Genomic DNA, 21,039 nt, shown 5'->3' with positions numbered 1-21,039 from the left:
ATACTGATTTCTGACTTGAGCCCTTTATATTCCGGATGCCCTTCCTGACGAATACCGGTAGTAGGTTAATAATAACCAAAAATAGGTTATTATTCTATATTATATATTGCTGTCCTAAAATAGATTGACGGATGGCGTAGATTACACATGCTGCAAAAATAGGTCAACACGATGCGGACATGTTCTGCACATACATAAAACTGGTTGCATTTCCGGTACGGATTGCGTAATGGCACCTTCTCACAATGCAAAGCTGTATATATTAGCATATATCCTATACTAGCTGTTAGCATGAGGAGCTCCTACCGTGCTAACTCTGTTTGCTGTTAGCATGAGTAGCTTCCGCCTTGTCATGCTAAGCTGTACAAGCTGCTAGCATGGGTAGCTTCTAGGAATAAGGTTGCCGGAACAATTGTCTGACGCCTTTAGCACCCGCCCCCCGTGCGGCTGCATGTCAGTGCACGTGTCCTGTAGGGGGTGCCATCACGCACCGGGGGTAGCGGGGCTCCAGGTGCACACTTAAGCGTTTCAGAGCCGTGGAGTGACATTTATGTAAAAAGGGACCACGTGTGCCAAGTCTCTGGATGTGTTCACGTGGCCGGACCCCGTCCCCACTGTCCTGTCACCCCCCAGCCCCCGTTCTTCCCTTCCGCCATCCCCAACCCCCCCTGCATGCCTGCTGGCTGTCTTGTATTTTTAGCAGCCATGATTAAAAAGGCTTGACCTTCACACCTGCTGCAGCAAAAGACAATATTACACAAGTCAATAAATAAAGACGTGCACGTATGTGCGTGTGTGTGTGTGTGTGTGTGCAGGAAGTATTGATCGAGCAGGAAGAGAAGCAGCTGTCTTCATCAACAATCTTTGTCACGCCATCGTCGTTCATCTTCCGTGGGCAAATGTTTTTGTGGAATGTCATCACATGACCCACGTATGTGACGTCACATGACAAACGTCACCCCTAAATAATCCGCTTACTCTGCGCGGCCGTGATAAAACACCAGAGCGTCTTGATGTCACTGCGGCGTTAGCGTGTCACAAAATCAATAGTTCATCTTCTTGAGGCCCCTGCTGACGCTACCCCTCCCCGACACCATTTAGCAGCTGACAGCTTGACATGGCGGCCATGTTGAAAAAAACATGCTGAAAGTGTTTTTGTCTCCTTGTTGTTGTTAGGAACACGCTGACTCCGCCCACTGAGTGTGTTTGCTGATGTTGGCGAGCTCTTCAAGTGCAGCGCACACACACACACACACACACAAACACACACAAACACACACACACACACGTGTTTTCTAGGTCACAAAGTGTTTGAAGGGTTTTGAAGATGTACTTTGGAAAAGTAGCAATCATCAAAGTTTCTTTCTGGAACTTTCTCTTACTCACAAACAGGAAATGACAAATCCAAGATGGCGGCTCTTCTAATACGCACACACGCACACACAAATGTAGGTTTTGGAAGTGACAGGATTGTAGACAAATTGTCTTTGGGATTAAGGGCGGGGGGGCAGCGTCACACTTCCAGCTGTGGGAAAATTGAAGATAAAATCCGTTTTACGTAACGACTGCAGTGAAATCTGCGGGGAAAATGGCGGGCGCCACGGGGGGGCGTGATGGAAGAGGCGCCAAGAGGGGGCACTACAGAGCAGTCGCTATCTGAGCCCAGGTTAGCATGCTGTTAGCGAGCTAACATTCTAAATATGTCTGCGTTATAAATAGGACATGTATGACACATTTTGTGTATGTTTAGACACTTGTAGGTCATGTGACCTCCTGGGGGGGGTCGGGTTGGGGTAAGGTGCTAGCTAACTTTGCTATTCACTTCCAATAAATAACTGTTCACTGTTAGCATATAGCATACCGCCCTTGTGACAGGTGTGCGTCACGTGACCCCGAAGAGCCAATCAAGAGACCAGCGTCCACCCGGCGCCAACTCCCACGAGCTGACCAATGACCTCTCAGCAGGCAAACGCCGACGTCATCGCCCGCGTGCCCCCCCGCGTCATTCCTTCTTGAAGCTCAGACGTCAAAACTTGGGCTTTTCCCGCGCTCGTCTCCAGTCTCGACGCGGCTCAACGTGGGCGGCGCGTGCATGCGCGTGTCCGCAGCTGCTCGCCGGCGCGCCACCGCAGCCACAAGCTGGATGCGTCGGGGCTGGACCGGTGCCGCCGGCACGAAGGCTCGCTTTGCAAAGCCCGACCGGACGGGACCGCTGAGTTCCTCATGGACGCCGGCACACTTTTGGAGGAGACCGCGGGGTGTCTGTGAACGCAACACTGCAGCTTGCCTCCTTCTTCTCCTCCTCCTCCTCTTCCTCGCCCATCCACCTGGAAGCATGTGAGGAAAACATCAGCAACATGCGTGTCCGGTCCGTGTTCCTTCTTCAGGTGAGTTGAAACCACCGGTCTTCTAGCATGCACTTTATCCAAACATTGTCCTGATGATTCCTGATGATTCCACAGCAGAGTCACCTATTTGACACTTCACAGTCCTTCTGTGGGACACGCTTGCAATGTAGTCCACTTTAGTCCACCATAGACAATCATAGTCCATTTTAGTCCACAATTGTCCATTTTAGTCCACGTTAGCCTTGGTCCATCTAAGTCCATAACAGTCAGGAATAGTCCACCTTAGCCTTAGTCCATCCTAGTCCTCGATAGTCCACCGTAGTCCACAATAGTCAGGAAAAGTCCATCTTAGCATTAGTCCATCCTCGTCCTAGATAGACCACAATAATCAGGAATAGTCCACCTTAACCTTAGTCCATCGTAGTCCTCGGTAGTCCACCTTAGTCCACAATAGTCAGGAAAAGTCCACCTCATCCTTAGTGCATTGTAGTCCTCGATAGTCCACCGTAGTCCACAATAGTCAGTAATAGTCCACCTTAGACCTAGCCCATCCTAGTCCACGATAGTCCACTGTAGTCCACAATAGTCAGGAAAAGTCCACCTTAGCATTAATCCATCCTCATCCTAGATAGACCACAATAGTCAGGAATAGTCCACCTTAACCTTAGTCCATCGTAGTCCTCGATAGTCCAACGTAGTCCACAATAGTCAGTAATAGTCCACCTTAGCATTAGTCCATCGTAGTCCTCGATAGTCCACCTTAGTCTAGAATAGTCAATAATAGTCCACTATAGCCTTAGTTCATCGTAGTCCTCGATAGTCCACCTTAGTCCACAATAGTCAGGAAAAGTCCACCTTATCCTTAGTTCATCGTAGTCCTTGATAGTCCACCTTAGTCCAGAATAGTCAATAATAGTCCACCTTAGTCTTAGTCCATCGTAGTCCTCGATAGTCCACCATAGTCCACAATAGTCAGTAATAGTCCACCTTACCCTTAGTCCATCGTAGTCCAGAATAGTCCACCTTAGTCCACCACGAAGTTGAAGCCTGATGATGACGTCATGGCGGTATGGTAAGCGTGACGTGTCGTAGTGAAGTTGGCGTTGTCATGGAGACGTGTGCTTGCCAGGATGTAAGGACACCTGATGTTGGCGCCCACGTTGGACGGAACGTCTCTGTGGGGGGGGGGGCACAAATTGAAAAACTCAGGAAGGCGCATCGGGGCGTGCCCGTCGAGAGGTTTCCCGACGCCAATCATTCTCGTCAAAGCCAAATGCGGTCTTGGTTTTCACGTCACATGACCACCTTAGCGTGTGATGATATGTTTGAATTCGGACGTGTGTGTGTGATCATGTGATGCATGTACGCAGGTGTGCGCTGTCCTCATCTTCCTCCCCCCTGCCTCTTTCTCGGAGGTGACATGTGACGCCCTGCTCGTCATGGCCGCCAACGCCTCTTCACGTAAGTTGCTCCTCGCTAAACAGCCGAGAACGTTTCCAAATATTTGTTGTGGTGCTTTGTGGTGTTTGCGACGACGTCTTGGTCGTAGAATGAAACATACGTGACGGCTAACACGCTCAGACGGGAAGAAGGTTTAAAAATACGAATAATTAACAACATTTGACTTTCATTCATGTTGTCGCAAAGCTGACTTCCCCCAAGGAAGGTCCAAACCATCTTAACTGCTTAGGAAAGAAGGCGACGCCTGGGGACCCGTCCACATTCATGTTTTCTCTGCTGACGCTTTCATGGCCCGCGGACCTGTCAGCACCGCTCACTGTTGCCCTTACACACACACACACACACACACACACACACACACACACACACAGACGTAAGTGCGTGCGTGTGTGTTTATGCCATTCTCTCCTGGTTGCAGTGCAGCCGTGGTCCGCATGGAACGAGACGCAGAACAACGGGAGCAGTCGTGTGATTGGTGAGTGAAGAAGAACCGCAAAAAGACGAGAGGCCCCCCGCCCCCCCCGCACGGCTTCACCCACTCTGACCTCTGACCCGCCCAGGATCCGGGCTGTTCTGTGACGCGTCCGTCGACGGCATCGGTACCTGCTGGCCCCGCAGCGCCGCCGGCCACATGGTGTCGCGACCTTGTCCGGAGATGTTCTACGGCGTCCGATACAACACCACCAGTAAGAACACGCCGAGCACGCGCATGCCAAGCACAGTCACGGCGCCGGCGAAGGGAGGAAAAAAGATGAAAAAGAAGATTACATTCCGTCCCCCCCCAGGGTCTTGCATGTTTGTTTATAGAAATTAGCATCAACGTCCAAATTAGCAAAGACACAAAAGTGTAAAAAAAAAAAAAAAAAAAAAGTAGGACGCGTGAACGTGGATGAGAACATGCGGAAGACAAGAATGAGTGTGAAACATGTCATTGAAGGTCATATGAAGGACACTTTGATGTTCTTCCAGGTGCTTTAAGTGTCGTAGGATAAAAAAGGCGAAAACTAGGTGGCGCTGTCACTGCCTTTTTTTTTTAATGCGTTTTTATTCTCATGGTCATTTTCATTCTTGTTACTGTGCTCACGGCGCTATGATGCTAACGACCACACTCGAGCACTGATGCTATTGATGAACTCATTTATTATTCATTCTTCTTTGGGGTCACATGACTCCTTGAATTTTGAAATGTCAGCAAAATGGCTGGTGTCCAGTCACGCCGGTAAAAGGAAGAGCTTTACTGATGTAAAAAAAACCAACAAGATACTGTATATTATGTCCGATGACATGACTTATTCAATCAATAAATAGCCGACTGAATGGTAGGATAGCTTTTGCCTGTGTAGATTACATTTAGAGGTAAAAACAACATGAAAACCAGAGAGCTGTCTATGGGTGAACGCAACACGTAACAGACGTCCAAGAAGTGGACCAGGCCAACCTTTTTCCCCCGAGGTCCACATACTGAAAAATGAAATGGCCACTTCCTGTACATGTAACTGGCATATAAAAACAGCTCTGTGATGTAATAGGAAAAGCTTATTAGTACTTTCATTATTAGTACTACCGCTTTTCCTCACAAGGGTCGCAGGGGGTTGCTGGAGCCTATCCCAGCTATGTTCAGGCGAGAGGCTGGGTGTACCCTGGACTGGTGGCCAGCCAATCACAGGACACATATAGACAAACAACCATTCACACTCACATTCATACCTATGGACAATTTGGAGTCGCTAATTAACCTAGCATGTTTTTGGAATGTGGGAGGAAACCGGAGTACCCGGAGAAAACCCACGCATGCACGGGGAGAATATGCAAACTCCACACAGAGATGGCCGAGGGTGGAATTGAACCCTGGTCTCCTAGCTGTGAGGTCTGCACGCTAACCACTAGACCGCCGTGCCGCCCCATTATTGTTATAATCTTTATCATTATTACCATTATTATAATCATCATTAATATTACCATTCCTATCCCAGCTGTCTTCGTGCGAGAGGCGGGGTACTCCCTGGACTGGTGGCCAGCCAATCACAGGGCACATATAGACAAACAACCATTCACACTCACATTCATACCTATGGACAATTTGGAGTGGCTAATTAACCTAGCGTGTTTTTGGAATGTGGGAGGAAACCGGAGTACCCGGAGAAAACCCACGCATGCACGGGGGAGAATATGCAAACTCCACACAGAGATGGCTGAGGATGGAATTGAACTTGGGTCTCCTAGCTGTGAGGTCTAGGTGCCAAATGTGTAAATGTGCAAATATACCAGTGTACAGTGACAGTTATGATGTCGTCACAACCAACAGCACTAAATTCATCACACAGCAACTTAACACCTAAAAGGTGCACCTGATACAAACATGTATCAGGTACACCCTGGACTGGTGGCCAGCCAATCACAGGGCACATATAGACAAACAACCATTCACACTCACATTCATACCTATGGACAATTTGGAGTCGCTAATTAACCTAGCATGTTTTTGGAATGTGGGAGGAAACCGGAGTACCCGGAGAAAACCCACACTCCAGGTTTGAACAAATTGCGTTCAAACCCCACCCCCTTTTTTCTGTTTATGTTTATTTTTCGTGTAGCTGAATAACCATTGTGTTAGCATAGCTTACACCTATTCAATCTCTATAGATGTAATGTCTGTTTTGGTCAAGTAGTTAGGAAAATAAATTACCCGCAAAAAATGCGTCTTATACTCCAGTGCGACGTTCGGCGGTCGTCTGGAAGTACGATAATTAGGTGCGTTTGGGAGTGTGACCAATCACGGCCAACAATTTTACAAATGAAGACGTCTGCGAATGTATGATTTTTAATAACATTGTGATGCCGAAGAGCACCAATAATAAGTACATACAATACTTCCCATCATGGTTTTGCACCATACTTGGTATCTTTCCGCCATCTTTTCTTATCCAGTATCCATTAATAATATCCATTAATAATCCATGATTATCCAGTAATAATGAAGTTTTCTGTCTGACATGAGAAATGTCTGTGGCCGTTTTACTTCAAATGTCAGCAAAGGAAAATAAATAAATGTTATCATGTTAAGAAATGTCTGAGAGCCAGATGCAGAGCCACATCTGACTCCGAAGGGGGGGGGGGGGTATAGGTTCCCTACCCCACTCGTCGTCTTCTCTGCTGCGGCTGAGTGGGTGTGACAGGTAGAGCTGGTCTGGCTGACTGTGTATGGGTGGGGGGGGGCAGGTACTCGGGCAGCGTGCAGCACGGAGACAAAAAAAAAAAAAAATCAATGCCATATCTACCCATGTTGATTAATCGGTGATTAATCGGTGAAAATGGGGGCTCTATTGTGTCGATGGCATTAGAGGTGAAAACAGTACTTTTTAGCTAATTCAAGCCAAAGTGCGGCACGGGGGCCATTTGCAGGCTGTGGTACAGTCTAAAAATATGATTTAAGGAGAAAAAAAAGCAAAAAATCTGCGGCACTGCAAGTCAAAATACTCCGAAAAATGTTGGAATCGAACAAGAAAAAGTCATAATAATGTTGTAATATGCAGAGAAATAACCTCATTTTAGTAGCATACAGTTGAAATTAAAACATTCATTCATTTCGCTTATCCTCACGAGGGTCGCGGGGGGGATGCTGGAGCCTATCCCAGCTGTCTTGGGGCGAGAGGCGGGGTACACCCTGGACTGGTGGCCAGCCAATCAAAACGTATCCAAGACAACAACGTATTTAATATCGAGGCTTTGAAAGCAAAAATAAAGACATATAATTAACAAGTGTTAATTCCAGTGTTAAATATAAGACAACTACATAGCGTCCATACTTCATACTTCCATACAGGAAAATGTTCCAAGTGAAGTATTTTGATATATTGTGTGTTACATCAAATGTGGTTTAGTCCCTTGTACAGTAAACCTCGGATATATTGGACTCGGATATATCGGAAATGCGCTCACAACGGACAGATAAAAAAAGAACCGATTTTTCTGTAATGCATTTCCAATAAAAATTCATTGCATATATCGGATTTTTTATAACGGATTTCGCCTATTTCGGACAAAATCTCCAGTCCCGTTCCAATGCATTTCCATGAAATTTCCCTCGCATATATCGGATGGCCGCATCGTGGCGCTCCGATTCGCCGAATCGTGACAGGCCGCTATACGACGTCATTTGCAGCGTTTGCAGCGTTGACTGCGCGTCCAGGTACATTGGAAACATAGTCAAGGAAGTGCCTTTTTATAACGGATAAAATCCCATTTACGCATATACCGGATATAAATCCGATATATGCGTAAAACGGACATTTTCCGGTATACGCATATAACGGATTTCGCTTATATCGGACAAAACCAGTGGGAACAATTGAATCCCATATATCCGAGGTTTACTGTAGTACGTGTAGTAACGTGGTTTTGGTTGGGGTCACCTTTTTTTCACTTTTACGCTTCTTTGTATTCAATGGTATTTTGGGTATTATATGAATTTATGTTGAGTATATATTGGTGGAAATATCAGATATCAGCTTATTGATTGAATGAGTCATGTAATAGGACACACATCACATGAAAAATGCACGAGTTGAAGCAAAAGATGATCTCTGAATCAGTGGCTTATTCCACTTTTGACATCAAACCGGAATATAACAAAGCTAAATCCACATTATTTTCAATATTTTTACGCAAGTTTAAGTTACGCAATAATTACTTCGAACGCTAACCAATTAAATTTGTGAAAGAGCAACTAGCACCTCCAACTAATGACTTTTTTCCAAAGTCATCTGCCCAACACTGCCGATGTCATCCCGATAAACGCGTACATTGTGGACGTCACGTCAGCTCAGCTCCGTGATCCTTCTTATGAACGATCATTCTACACGCACACGCCACACGCCACACGCCGGGAACATCAAACAAAAGCTCGGAATCATCTCCTGACCCGCTGATGACCTTGGCTTGCCGTTGCTTACATGAGGAAATGTGTGAGGTCAAAGGTGAAACCATAGCTGAGGAAATGAGATGACTTCCAATTAATGAGTTCGTTGTCGTTACCGTGGCGTCTATGTCGGCCAAAGCAAAGGCCGCCGTGGTGGGACCGCTCTAAGACCTTATGACATGAACAGGAAGTCACGCTGGCACACTTGTTACCCTTGTGGACAAGCAGGAAATCACACTGATAAACAGGAAGTCAAATGGACAAACAGGAAGTCATATAGACAAGCAGGAAGTCACATGCACAAACAGTAAGTCAAATGGACAAAAAGGGAAGTCATATGGACAAGCAGGAAGTCACATGGATAAACAGGAAGTCACATGGACAAACAGGAAGTCAAATGGACAAACAGGAAGTCACATAGTTTAAACCGGAAGCCTCATGGACAAGCAGGAAGTCACATGGACAAACAGGAAGTCACATGGACAAACAGGAAGTCACATGGACAAACAGGACGTCAAATGGACAAACAGGAAGTCAATGGACAAACAGGAAGTCACATGGTTTAAACCGGAAGCCTCATGGACAAGCAGGAAGTCACATGGACAAACGGGAAGTTAAACGGACGAACAAGAAGTCAAATGGACAAGCAGGAAGTCACATTGAAAAAACGGTAGCTTTGTGGACAAAGTCACCATGACAAACAGGAAGTCCAAAGGACAAGCAGGAAGTCACATTGACAAGCAGGAAGTCACATGGACAAACAGGAAGTCACATGGACAAACAAGAAGTCAAATGGACAAGCAGGAAGTCACATTGAAAAAACGGTAGCTTTGTGGACAAAGACACCATGATACACAGGAAGTCAAATGGACAAATGGACAGGAAGTCAGTGGACAAACAGGAAGTCACATGGTCTAAACCGGAAGACTCATGGACCAGCAGGAAGTCACATGGACAAACAGGAAGTCAAATGGACAAGCAGGAAGTCACATTGAAAAAACGGTAGTTTTGTTGTTACTATAACAAACAGGAAGTCCAAAGGACAAACAGGAAGTCACGTTGAAAAAAACGAAAGTCTCCCAGACAAAGCCACATTGGCAAACACAATGGGACAAACAGGAAGGAAGTAACATGGACAAACAGGAAGTAACGGACAAGCAGGAAGTCACACTGCCAAACCGGAAGGTAATCCCATGGCCTAACAAGAAATGAAAGGTACAATCAAAAGTCATATTGACAAACAGGAAGTCACATAAAGAAACAGGAAGTCATATGGGCAAACAGGAAGAGGTCAGCAGTGGGAGCATCAGATGACGTCCAAAGAGGTGGAAGGAAAAGGCCTGAAGGAGAGGAAGAAGAAGACGTCATCACCAAAAAAGCTAAAAATATCTCCTCATTGTAAAAGATAAGCACTTCCTGCGTGTTTTGTCATCCTGATGAATGGCGCTACGCGGCCATCAGCTAATGGGGCTAATAATGCTAACGTTGCAAGTGCGTGTGACACGTGTTGTCAGACATGTCCGGGGGGCGTGTCCCGGCTGTCCAGATGCTGATTTGTGACAGCTGTCAAACCCTTACCTTCCAGCCCCCCCACCCCGTCATTTAATCATTTCTGCATGTGGCTCAAGCACACCCCTCCCCCGCCACAGCATGCCATCTTAAGATGGGGGGGGGGGGGGGGGGTTTGGCATTGTTATATTCTTATCCTCCTCGCCAGCATGCGGCGGCGTCTTGTGTGGCGTGCACGTGAACACGCAGCACACACTGGCGCGGCGACGCGCACGCTTATTCTTGTATGCAAATAGACCCCCCCCCCTTACAAAGCTGCCCCACTACCCCCCCACGCCCCGTGTGAAAAAGCAGTCAAGAGCGCCAGAACAAACACTCCGCCTCGATTCCCTTCAGTGGAACCTGATCCACTTTCCTCTTTGCTGTGTTGACAATGCAAACTTCTCCATCTTGTTTTTTTTTTCTTTACACCTCACCGCATCACGCTCACTGCAGCCAGTCGCTTCCTTCGCCTTCGCCGTCGCCTTCGCCCCGAATCACCGCAGTGACTTTGCTGCATTGACTTGGACTCGGCGCTCATCAGCGTGTGGGACGGGTCCGCAGCTGCCAGCCAGCCACAATGGCCGCTCGTTCCAGGTGAAATACGAGGCGGGCCCGTAATAGAACCCCTGGCAGAGGCGCCTGCCTGAGCTCAGCACTTATTTTGGAGCCGCTTTTTTACGACATTGCCCGCATCAGGAAGATTCAAAAGAGAACAACTTTGACCCGCGTAGAAGTGAAACAGCGTGCTAGCTTAGCGTGGCACGCCAAGGTCACAGTGTCCCTCATCAGTTCGACTCCATCGGGAGAGTCAGAGTCAAAATATTAGCTTTGGGATTTGGGGACGAACGCCTGATGCGGCTAATCTTGATGGGGGATGACATTCCCTTTCAGCGCTAACCGGCTATTTTTAGCACCCGGAGGGCACACTCTGCCTCCTCGTATGCTCCTAACCTTTCCTCATCCTCATCATCTCACCTTCCTCTCCTTCCCGCTCTCAGTAACGTGACATCACTGACGCAATGACGTCACGTCATGACGTTTCATTTACACGGTACGAGAGGTCTGATCGACTTTTGCCGACAACGACTTGACGCCCGAAGCGGCGCAGCTGTCGTGTCGCGATGCGGCGTTCCTAATTCCGAGCCGACACTTCCTGCTCCTCCCGACACGCCTTGAAAGGCCTCGTTTTGTGCCGCTTTAGCGCTCATTCATGTGAAACCCGCACACACACGCCGTGTCGGGTTTCCGAGTGGAAAGAACGCGCAGCTCCAAGGAGGGGCGTGTCCTCATCTTGACACATGAAAGGTGCGAACGCTCTAATGAGCGTGCTCACACACCAAAGGTCACACACACACACGCCGACGTGTTGAGATGGCAAAAGTCACTCCGAGGACACGTGTGTGGTGCTGGCACCTACAAGTGGTGTGTGCTAATGTGTGCTAGCATGTGCTAACGCGTCATCGTGTGTGCTTCAGTGTGCTAAAGTGTGATAATGTGCTTATGTGTGCTAACGTGTGCTTAAGTGTGCTTAGTGTGCTTAAGTGTGCTAACTTAGCTAACTCAATCGCTACCAAAGACGTATTTTTAGGGTTTTTTTTTTCAACACGACCGCTTGCTCCCAAAGGCGTATTTACACGTCTTTTAGGTTAGAGGTGATGGTGCAACTCCACAATAGAAGAGAGCATGTTTGGTGCAGTTTTTGTGCACAAAGGCATGCATCGTAAAAATTCTAACAACCATGTTTTGTGTCGTTTATGTGTGCTTTGTGTGTGCTAGCATGTGCTAGCTTGTGCTAAAATGTGCTCGCATGTGGTAATGTGTGCTTATGTGTGCTAGCCTGTGCTAACGCGTACCAGCCTGTGCTAACCATGTGTGAAAATTTGCTAGCATGTGCTAATGAGTTAATGTGTGCAAAAATGTGCTAGCCTGTGCTAACCATGTGGGAATGGTTGCTAGCATGTGCTAATGAGTTAATGAGTGCTAAAATGTCCTAGCCTGTGCTAACACATACGAGCCTGTGCTAACTGTGTGTTCAAGTTTGCTAGCATGTGCTAATGAGTTAATGTGTGCTGAAATGTGCTAGCCTGTGCTAACGCATACCAGCCTGTGCTAACCATGTGTTCAAGTTTGCTAGCATGTGCTAATGAGTTAATGTGTGCTGAAATGTGCTAGCCTGTGCTAATGCATACCAGCCTGTGCTAACCATGTGTTAAAGTTTGCTAGCATGTGCTAATGAGTCAATGTGTGCTGAAATGTGCTAGCCTGTGCTAACGCGTACCAGCCTGTGCTAACCGTGTGTTCAAGTTTGCTAGCATGTGCTAATGAGTTAATGTGCGCTAAAATGTGCTAGCCTGTGCTAACGCGTACCAGCCTGTGCTAAGCATGTGTTCAAGTTTGCTAGCATGTGCTAATGAGTTAATGTGTGCTGACATGTGCTAGCCTGTGCTAACCTGTACTAGCCTGTGCTAACCATGTGTAAAAGTTTGCTAGCATGTGCTAATGAGTTAATGTGTGCTGAAATGTGCTAGCCTGTGCTAACGCATACAAGCCTGTGCTAATCATGTGTTCAAGTTTGCTAGCATGTGCTAATGAGTCAATGTGTGCTAAAATGTGCTAGCCTGTGCTAACGTGTGCTAACCGTGTGGAAAAGTGTGCTGGCATGTGCTGACGAGTTAATGCGTGCTAAAATGTGCTAGCGCGTGCTAGCCTGTGCTAACCGTGTGTGCGTGCAGATAGCGTGTACAGGAAGTGCCTGGCCAACGGGACGTGGGCGGCGAAGGGGAACTACTCCATGTGCCAGGCCATCCTGCACCAGGAGGTGAGGAATCATCTGGGATCTTTCTCATCCCGTCACGTGTTCTTTTCCAGATGATGGCGAGATAGCGGGTCAGGGCGGGGGTTTCTCCATCTGCTCGCCTGCAGCTCGGGAATATTCACTCCGAGATTAGTTACTTTGGTACCTCTTCAATCAAGGGCTGATGTTGTCAGGTGAAGAGAAGCCGTGATGCGAGGGATGATGATGGAGCGGATTAACGCTCTAATCCCGATGCAGACACCAGCAGGTTACGTAAACCCGATGCCGTCTTTGGACAAAAATGGGATTTTTGGAAAAAGGCTTTTTCCAAACGTCACTTCTTGGCCTTCCGGTTGACGGTCGTGGGGGGTGGGGGGGATTCAAGCAGTTCTAGCGCCACCTGTTGTCCCGCCAACGTGCGTGTTGTCACGTATGTGTGTTGCAGAAGAAAGGCAAGATGCACTACCAGATCGCCGTCATCATCAACTTCCTGGGTCACTGCATCTCCATGCTGGCGCTGCTGGTGGCCTTCTTCCTCTTCCTGTGTTTAAGGTGGGTGATCGTCATCATCATCATCATCATCATCATCCCGCTCTTCCACCAAAGTAGGACACGTCTCCACACACACTTGGGGGGGGGGGGGGGGGTGAGAGGGGGGGTGTCATCGATCCAAGACACGCCCCTGAGAGTGCAAAAAGCGCGAAAGAGCATAAGAGGAGCTTTCGTGGTTTTATGCACAAGTCGTGTTTGTGTGTGGCTGTGAGCTTGTGGCGGGGGGGGGGGTGATGGGGAAGCGGGATGGGGGCAAAAGAAGATCAGTCCACTTCCTAAATATTCCTCAAATACATTCCCGTAATAAGATTGGCGGAAAAAGTAAATGCACCAAAATAATCCATCAAAGTGTCCGCGTGCACAAGTAGGGGAGGGGGGTGGGGGTGTGGGAGGTGGGTGGGACGACCATCTTTTTACTCCGCTCACCGTAAGCTCGCTGTTTTAACACCCCGCCCCGCCCGAGCCGCCCTAAAACAAACAGGCGCTCGGCTGGACGCCGTCACATGCGATGACATCACGTGTCACGAGTCAGTCATCGAGTTGAAAACGAGGGAGGGGGTGGGATGTCACAGCGCGTTAAGGCAAGGGGGGGGTCAGCAGTGTTTTATTTACGGCGAGCTTTTCTCTTAATTAAAAACACACCGGAGGGGCACGGCGCCAAAAGGAAGGAAAGGAAGTGATGTCATCTGCGACGGTTTTTAGGAAAACAAGTCATTTATGCGGCCGCCGGCGCCCCTTCCCACTAACGAGCGCACCTGTCATCCTCACGCTCCTAACGAGCGCCGCCTCCGTAAAAAAAAGGTCGGCGGCCCGCTCCGTCGGCACGGGTGCATGACGCCGGAATGCCGTCAGCGGGTGACCACTAACGAGATTCCTCATCCGCTTAATTGTGTCCCGAGGTCGGTTGATGCTACTATTCTTACTCATTGCCGGCATCCATCTTGAATTGTCCTCCTTTGCGTCTCACAGGAGCATCCGCTGCCTGAGGAACATCATCCACTGGAACCTCATCGCCGCCTTCATCCTCAGGAACACTACATGGTTTGTGGTGCAGCTCACCATGAGCCCCGAGGTCCATGAAAGCAACGTGGTGCGTTTCCCTACTGGCCACTCACAAACACACAAACACACACACACACGTGGCGCCGATGTCAAGCTTCCTGTTTTGTTTTGAAGGTGTGGTGCCGCCTGGTGACGGCTTCCTTCAACTACTTCCACTCCACCAACTTCTTCTGGATGTTCGGGGAAGGATGCTACCTGCACACCGCCATCGTGCTCACTTACTCTACCGACAAGCTACGCAAGTGGATGTTCATCTGCATCGGCTGGTGTGCGTACGCCGTCGGACGCTAGCGTAGCTTTTTAGCACGGTGCATAATGATGTGGCGTTCACTGACCCTGGCTCTCCAAGTCAAAGTAAACTACATGCCGCAGATTTGATTCTCATGCGAATGCAATCACGTTGGCTCCGGGCGGCGTGAAGCCCGTGTGTGAAGTCGAGATGACAGCTGCTGCTGGAAAATGTTCGGGTTTCTAGCAGACGAGCGGCGGCGGTGGCGTTCAAAAGGGCGGCCCTCGTGTCTTCACGCGGCGCTGCGCGAATGGCTTTGACAGAGCTCCAAGACGACAACGTTTGATGTTGTGCTTTTGCTTCGGCAGGTATCCCGTTCCCCATCATCGTGGCCTGGGCCATCGGGAAGCTCTACTATGACAACGAGAAGTGAGTGTCGGAGATCACGTTTGAAATGTAGTCCATCTCCTTCTGGGAGAACATCTGCCGCTTAATAGCAAAGGTACGACCCCGCCCCCCCGCCGACCGCCATCTTCAACATCCATGGAGCCATCCCAGATGAATGCCATCTGCACCGAACACGTTTCCCGCCGAGCCAGGGGAGCCTGGCAGTGAGTGCTACGCATCCACTGGGAATGTTTTGGAATTCCTGCTGAGGCTCTGTTCTGGTTACGTAAGCCCCCTGCCCCCTACCCCCCAGCAAAGAGAACCTTCGGGATGTCCAGCAAGCACATGACATGATTCCCATGACTCCTCCATCCCCCCCTCATCAGCTCATCCAGTTCCTCCTGGACTGGAATTCCCCCAACAGCTAGTAACCCCCCCCATCGTCCCCCCGGTTTAGTCGACTACAAACGAAGGTGAAGTGGATCTGGTCCACGAACAAAAATGACGTGCCTTGATGATCGAGGCTAACGTTTGGCTAATGTTTGTTTGTTAGCATGGTTACCATGGTAACAAGTATCCCCTTAACAGGTGCTGGTTTGGGAAGCGAGCAGGCGTCTATACAGACTACATCTACCAGGGTCCGATGATCCTGGTTCTGGTGGTGAGTTCTCTTATTTTCGATGTTGATGCTAAAGCGTCCATGTTAGCATGCCAGCACACTAACCCTTCCCAGGTGAAAGTCGTCCAAGGACAAAGCTGCTTTTGTTTGCTTCAGGAAATGTTCCTCCATGTTTCATGCCGAGCACCACGGCATTCCTTTAACGTGAGGAACATTTCGGAACACCAGCAGAAGAGCTCCTGCTGAGAGACTGGTGTGAAAACGCGATTTAGGGTTTGTCCGGGCTCCGAGCCAAGCACCATCTCATCTGGACTCTCTCACCCCAGTCCCCCCTCTCCCCGCCCGTCCTGGAGGGTCTGGAGACCTCCCTCTCTCATTGGCAACTAATTCATCCCATTGGAGGATGACTTAGCGGTGTATCCTATATCCATAATGTCCATAAAGTACATAATGTCGATGAGGTCCATAGTGCCCATAGTGTCCATAAAGTCTCGAGGTCCCATAAAGTACATAACACCTATGGTAGATTTAGTCCATAGTGTCTATAATGCCCACAATGTCTGTAAAGTCCGTAATGCCCATTGTATCCATAAAGTCTACAGTGTCTACAATGCCCACAGTGTCCCCAATAGCCATAGTGTCTATAAAGTCTATAGTTTCTACAATGCCCACAGTCTCCCTAATAGCCATAGTGTCTATAAAGTCTACAGTGTCTACAATGCCCACAGTGTCCCTAATAGCCATAGTGTCTATAAAGTCTATAGTTTCTACAATGACTATAGTGTCCCTAATAGCCATAGTGTCTATAAAGCTTATAGTGTCTACAATGCCCACAGTGTCCCTAATAGCCCTAGTATCCATAAAGTCTATAGTGTCTACAATGCCCACAGTGTCCCTAATAGCCATAGTGTCTATAAAGTGTGTCATTAATGTCCATTGCATCTCTAACACCTATAGTGTCCATAAGGTCCAAAGTGTCTATCATGCCCATAGTGTCCACAAAGTCCATTGTGTCCATAAGGTCTAGACTCTAGTTTTTATAATGCCCACACTGTCCTTGATGTCCTGTGTGTCTATAATGTCTCTAGTGTCTATCTTGCCCATAGTGTCCATAAGGTACAGTGTCTAAAAAGTACATAATGCCCATAGTGTCCATAAAGTCTATAGACCTACAGTGGCTATAATGTCCAAATGTCCTTCATGTTATCACATCTATAGTGTCCTTGAAGTCTATAGTGTCTATCATGCCCATAGTGTCCATAAAGTCTATAGACCTACAGTGGCTATCATGCCCATAGTGTCCTTGAAGTCCATAGTGTCTATCATGCCCATAGTCTCCATAAAGTCTATAGACCTACAATGGCTATCATGCCCATAGTGTCCATGAAGTCCATTGTATCTATTAGGTCTAGACTCTATAGTATCTATAATGCCCACAATGTCTTTGATGTCCAGTGTGTCTCTAATGTCTCTAGTGTCTATCATGCCCATAATGTCCATAAAGTACAGTGTCAAAAAACTACATAATGCCCATAGTGTCCATAAAGTCAGTGGCTATGATTCTCATGTCCATCGCATTTATAGCGCCCATAAATTCCATATTGTCTATCATGGCAATAGTGTCCTTGGCGCCCGTAGTGTCCAAAAAGCCTATACTTTCTTAAATGCCCAGTGTCCTTTATGTCCATAAAGTACACAATGTCGAGAAAGTCCATAGTGTCCATAAAGTCTATAGTGCCTATAATACCCACAATGTCCATAATGCCCATAGTGTCCATGAAGTCCATAGTGTCCACAGTGTGTCCGTATTCTCAGTGACCTTGACAGAATCTTGCGCTGGCTTCCAGCGAACATCTGCCTGCTCCAATATTCCTCAGATCAGTCCAGGACGCCCAGCCCAAGTCCTGCAGCGTCTCCATCTGGCACCAGAGTATTTGTGGAATCCTTGGCTGGTTCCCCCTTTGCACCCCCCCGCCCCCCCAGCCACAGCGGGTGTGCGAGTATGGCAGCAAGCAAATCCCAGATGAGTCCATGAGCGGATATTTTCCGTTTCCAGGCCGTGGTCAGATCAGCTTGGCGCTGGAAAGAATTCCCGTTGCTATTTTTGCTCCTGTGCTGTCACACCTGACTGACATAATCATCATATAATAATAATATATAGTCATAATATACGTCCAAAAAGTCCAGGTTTTCCCAAAAATTCCCTTTTTAAATCAACTAGTTTATGACATTTTATGGAAGCTTAATGAGGAATGTGGGCGTGTCTCCACAGATCAACTTCATCTTCCTGTTCAACATCGTCCGCATCCTCATGACCAAACTGCGAGCGTCCACCACGTCGGAGACCATCCAGTACAGGTGAGGGGAGACGCGGCCAGGAGGCGGGGCTTTGCGACTCACGCCTTTCTGTCCGTGTGTGTGTGCGGGCAGGAAAGCCGTGAAGGCCACGCTGGTGCTGCTCCCACTTCTGGGAATCACGTACATGCTGTTCTTCGTCAATCCCGGCGAAGACGAGATCTCGCAGATCGTCTTCATTTACTTCAATTCCTTCTTGGAGTCTTTCCAGGTAAGTTGGGCGGCATTTGGCTGGGGGGCGGAGGGGGGGGGTCACGGACGTTGTGCTGAACTCCCGCTGTATCCTTCCACAGGGATTCTTTGTGTCCGTCTTTTACTGCTTCCTGAACAGTGAGGTAAGTAGCTGCCGTGTGTTACTATGGCAACCAGACGCAATATGAACACGGTGTTTGTGTCGCTTAATGATGATCATGTGACCTAATGGTCGCCACGGTGATCAGGAAGCATTCATTCCAAGCTGGAGCTTCAAGGAAGCATCCCGGTTCCCCGATGTGTGCACAGAAGGTTTTGGTATGTTGTTCATTAGACAGGAAGTGGGTCACATGACAACATTGATCTTAGGAGTGTAGCCTTAATCATTGTTATTGTGATGGACAGCATCTGGTTGCCATGGTGACCGCCTCCCACTCAGCACACACACACACACACACACACAAGAGGAGAGAAGTCACATGTGTGGTGCCCTCAGGTGCGCTCTGCCGCCAGGAAGCGGTTCCATCGCTGGCAGGAACAGCACTCCATCCGGGCCAGGATGACCCAGGCCATGTCCATCCCCACGTCGCCCTCGCGGGTCAGCTTCCACAGCATCAAGCAGTCCACCTCGTTATGAAAACGCTCACACGCACACGGGTGGCACTGACTTTGCTGAAAGACTCGGAAAGGTTTGTGGATCAAAAGGTGCGACCGAGCTGAGTTTGGATGTGGAACTTGACCGTGAATGTACAGCACCGTCATGTCCGCCATCTTCCCGCCACGACTGCCGAGGACTCTCACGGGACGCCACTGTTGTCCTCGATCGGCGTTGCGGATCCCGTTGTCAGCTTGGTGCAGCATCGCCTTCATCGTCATTCCCGCAAGTTTCGTACCAAAACCATATTCCCACCCGGACCGTGCTGGTCAAGCGGCGATTGGAAGCAGATGGTGGAAGAAATGGCGTCGGTGTGGTCGCAGAATAAAGATCCAAACGCCAAAGCTAAGCTGCGTGTTAGCATCTGTTTTTCCACACTCAACTCGCCGCATACATCTGAGCTGCGCTGGAGTTCATTACTTGCGAGCCGCTCGGATCGTTACATGTATTGATCGGAGCGGCTTTAGCTGCGCCAACGTGCGGCTAGCTAGCGCTCAGCTCGTTAGGGAGCAAACGAGGGTCAAAGAATTAGCGCCGCTCGGGAGGATTTTTACTTTGGGAAGTTGAAGACCATCATGATGTGTCGTGTAAATATTTTCCTGTAAATGGACGTGTCAGCATCTCACCTTCACATTCCCACCTGCCGTGGCATCCCGGTCTCCGTGTGTTTTGTTCCCTTGGTGTTCCTGTCTTGTCACGTCACGACTTCACTTGCAAAGCAAAGTGCTTTTTAGCACATTCTCATGCACTTCCAGTGAAGATGTCAAAGTAAGAGTTTTATTATTTATTGTTATTTATTTGCAACTAACGATGCTGAGAAATAAAGTGTGTTGCTTTAAGGGATGTGAAGCAATTGGCTGGCTGAGTGTCTTCTTTATTTACACAATCCGAGGCCCACAGCTAGCATCACACCACCGGCCTCCGGGGCCCCTCCCGAGATCGGAGTCAGTGTTCGGAGCATCTTGTCATCCTTTTAAGCTTTCACTCCTCTTCATCGAGTCAATCCAGGGAACAGGGGAACGCTGTCGCTCCCAAAGTGCGTATGACCTGTACGTGAACCTTGGAGTCCGTTAAGAGGCCCCGGGAGTGGGGACAACCCCTTTTCACATCGGTCAGGATGCTTTCCATGACCAAATAAAGTACAAACTGCAGGCTATGATGCAGTTCGGATTTTTTACCCCCCCCCCAACAAATGTGATGGCTGTATTTGTCTGGAATGGGAATGCAACGTGTTCGGGAAGTGACAGTACGATCCTGTTCCTGACGATCAGTATGATTCTTTATTATTGTAATGATTCTTTCTACGGTTCTTCACAATCATCCCCACAATTCTTTAATATGAACAAACGACTCTTGATGATCATTGTACCAATTCAACACCATCATAACAATTCTTGAAAATACTTTAGAATCAACTCGTCAATTATTCACTATCATGATTCTTTACCAAAATTGTTCATTTGCCATCGTTACGATTCTTTACAATCATTTTGATGATTCTTTCCCAACATTAACGACTCTTTATACGATCATTGCAACAGTTATTTCCGATCACAACTATTCTTTACGATCAGTGTAACATTTCTTTATGATCATTGTTTATTCATGACAATTAGAACTCTTCATGATCATTATGACGATTCTTTATCATTATTATACCAATTTGTTTGGACTGTTTGTTTCAAATAATACCGCTCGTATATGGGAACCTATGACACCAACACTTCATTGATGTTTGTGTTGCCTGTATTTTTAAAAAAAAATAGATTATGAGGTTCTCTCCCATTCTGTGGGAAGACTTTGAAGGACTTTTCAAGGTCAAGATGAGCCCCACAGACCACCAGCAGCGATTGCAGTGTCTGGTGTTTCCACTGCATCATCATCTGACCACATGAAGACATTTGCGATGGTTTTGC

At 48.0% G+C, this 21,039-nt stretch overlaps 1 protein-coding gene and 1 long non-coding RNA gene across 4 annotated transcripts; one reads left to right on the top strand and one right to left on the bottom strand.

Annotated features, from left to right (window-relative positions):
• Positions 1 to 896: 896 nt before the first annotated feature.
• Positions 897 to 4,476, bottom strand: LOC131125618 (uncharacterized). The gene is made up of 3 exons (XR_009129046.1): positions 4,355 to 4,476; positions 3,341 to 3,523; positions 897 to 2,327 (listed from the first exon to the last, which is right to left on the bottom strand). It is a non-coding gene; the product is annotated as an uncharacterized LOC131125618 (long non-coding RNA).
• LOC131125617 (corticotropin-releasing factor receptor 1) lies at positions 1,985 to 20,335 on the top strand. Of its 3 annotated transcripts, XM_058067322.1 has the most exons (14): positions 1,985 to 2,387; positions 3,719 to 3,809; positions 4,228 to 4,284; positions 4,370 to 4,495; positions 13,011 to 13,096; positions 13,518 to 13,624; positions 14,594 to 14,714; positions 14,801 to 14,954; positions 15,284 to 15,344; positions 15,891 to 15,963; positions 18,194 to 18,279; positions 18,352 to 18,487; positions 18,570 to 18,611; positions 18,965 to 20,334. In XM_058067322.1, exons 1-14 carry the CDS (start codon positions 2,358 to 2,360, stop codon positions 19,103 to 19,105), a joined length of 1,311 nt encoding a protein of 436 aa, XP_057923305.1. In that variant the 5' UTR covers positions 1,985 to 2,357; the 3' UTR covers positions 19,106 to 20,334. The 3 variants fall into 3 exon arrangements, with proteins under 3 accessions (XP_057923305.1, XP_057923307.1, XP_057923306.1); XM_058067323.1 differs by lacking the exons at positions 1,985 to 2,387; positions 3,719 to 3,809; positions 4,228 to 4,284 and having other exon boundaries at positions 4,427 to 4,495; positions 12,055 to 13,096; XM_058067324.1 differs by lacking the exons at positions 1,985 to 2,387; positions 3,719 to 3,809; positions 4,228 to 4,284; positions 13,011 to 13,096 and having other exon boundaries at positions 4,381 to 4,495; positions 18,965 to 20,335.
• The last annotated feature ends 704 nt before the right edge of the window (positions 20,336 to 21,039 follow it).

Source organism: Doryrhamphus excisus, chromosome 3, assembly GCF_030265055.1.
Source record: "Doryrhamphus excisus isolate RoL2022-K1 chromosome 3, RoL_Dexc_1.0, whole genome shotgun sequence".
NCBI lineage: Eukaryota > Metazoa > Chordata > Actinopteri > Syngnathiformes > Syngnathidae > Doryrhamphus > Doryrhamphus excisus.
This window is presented reverse-complemented; position numbering and strand designations above follow the sequence as displayed.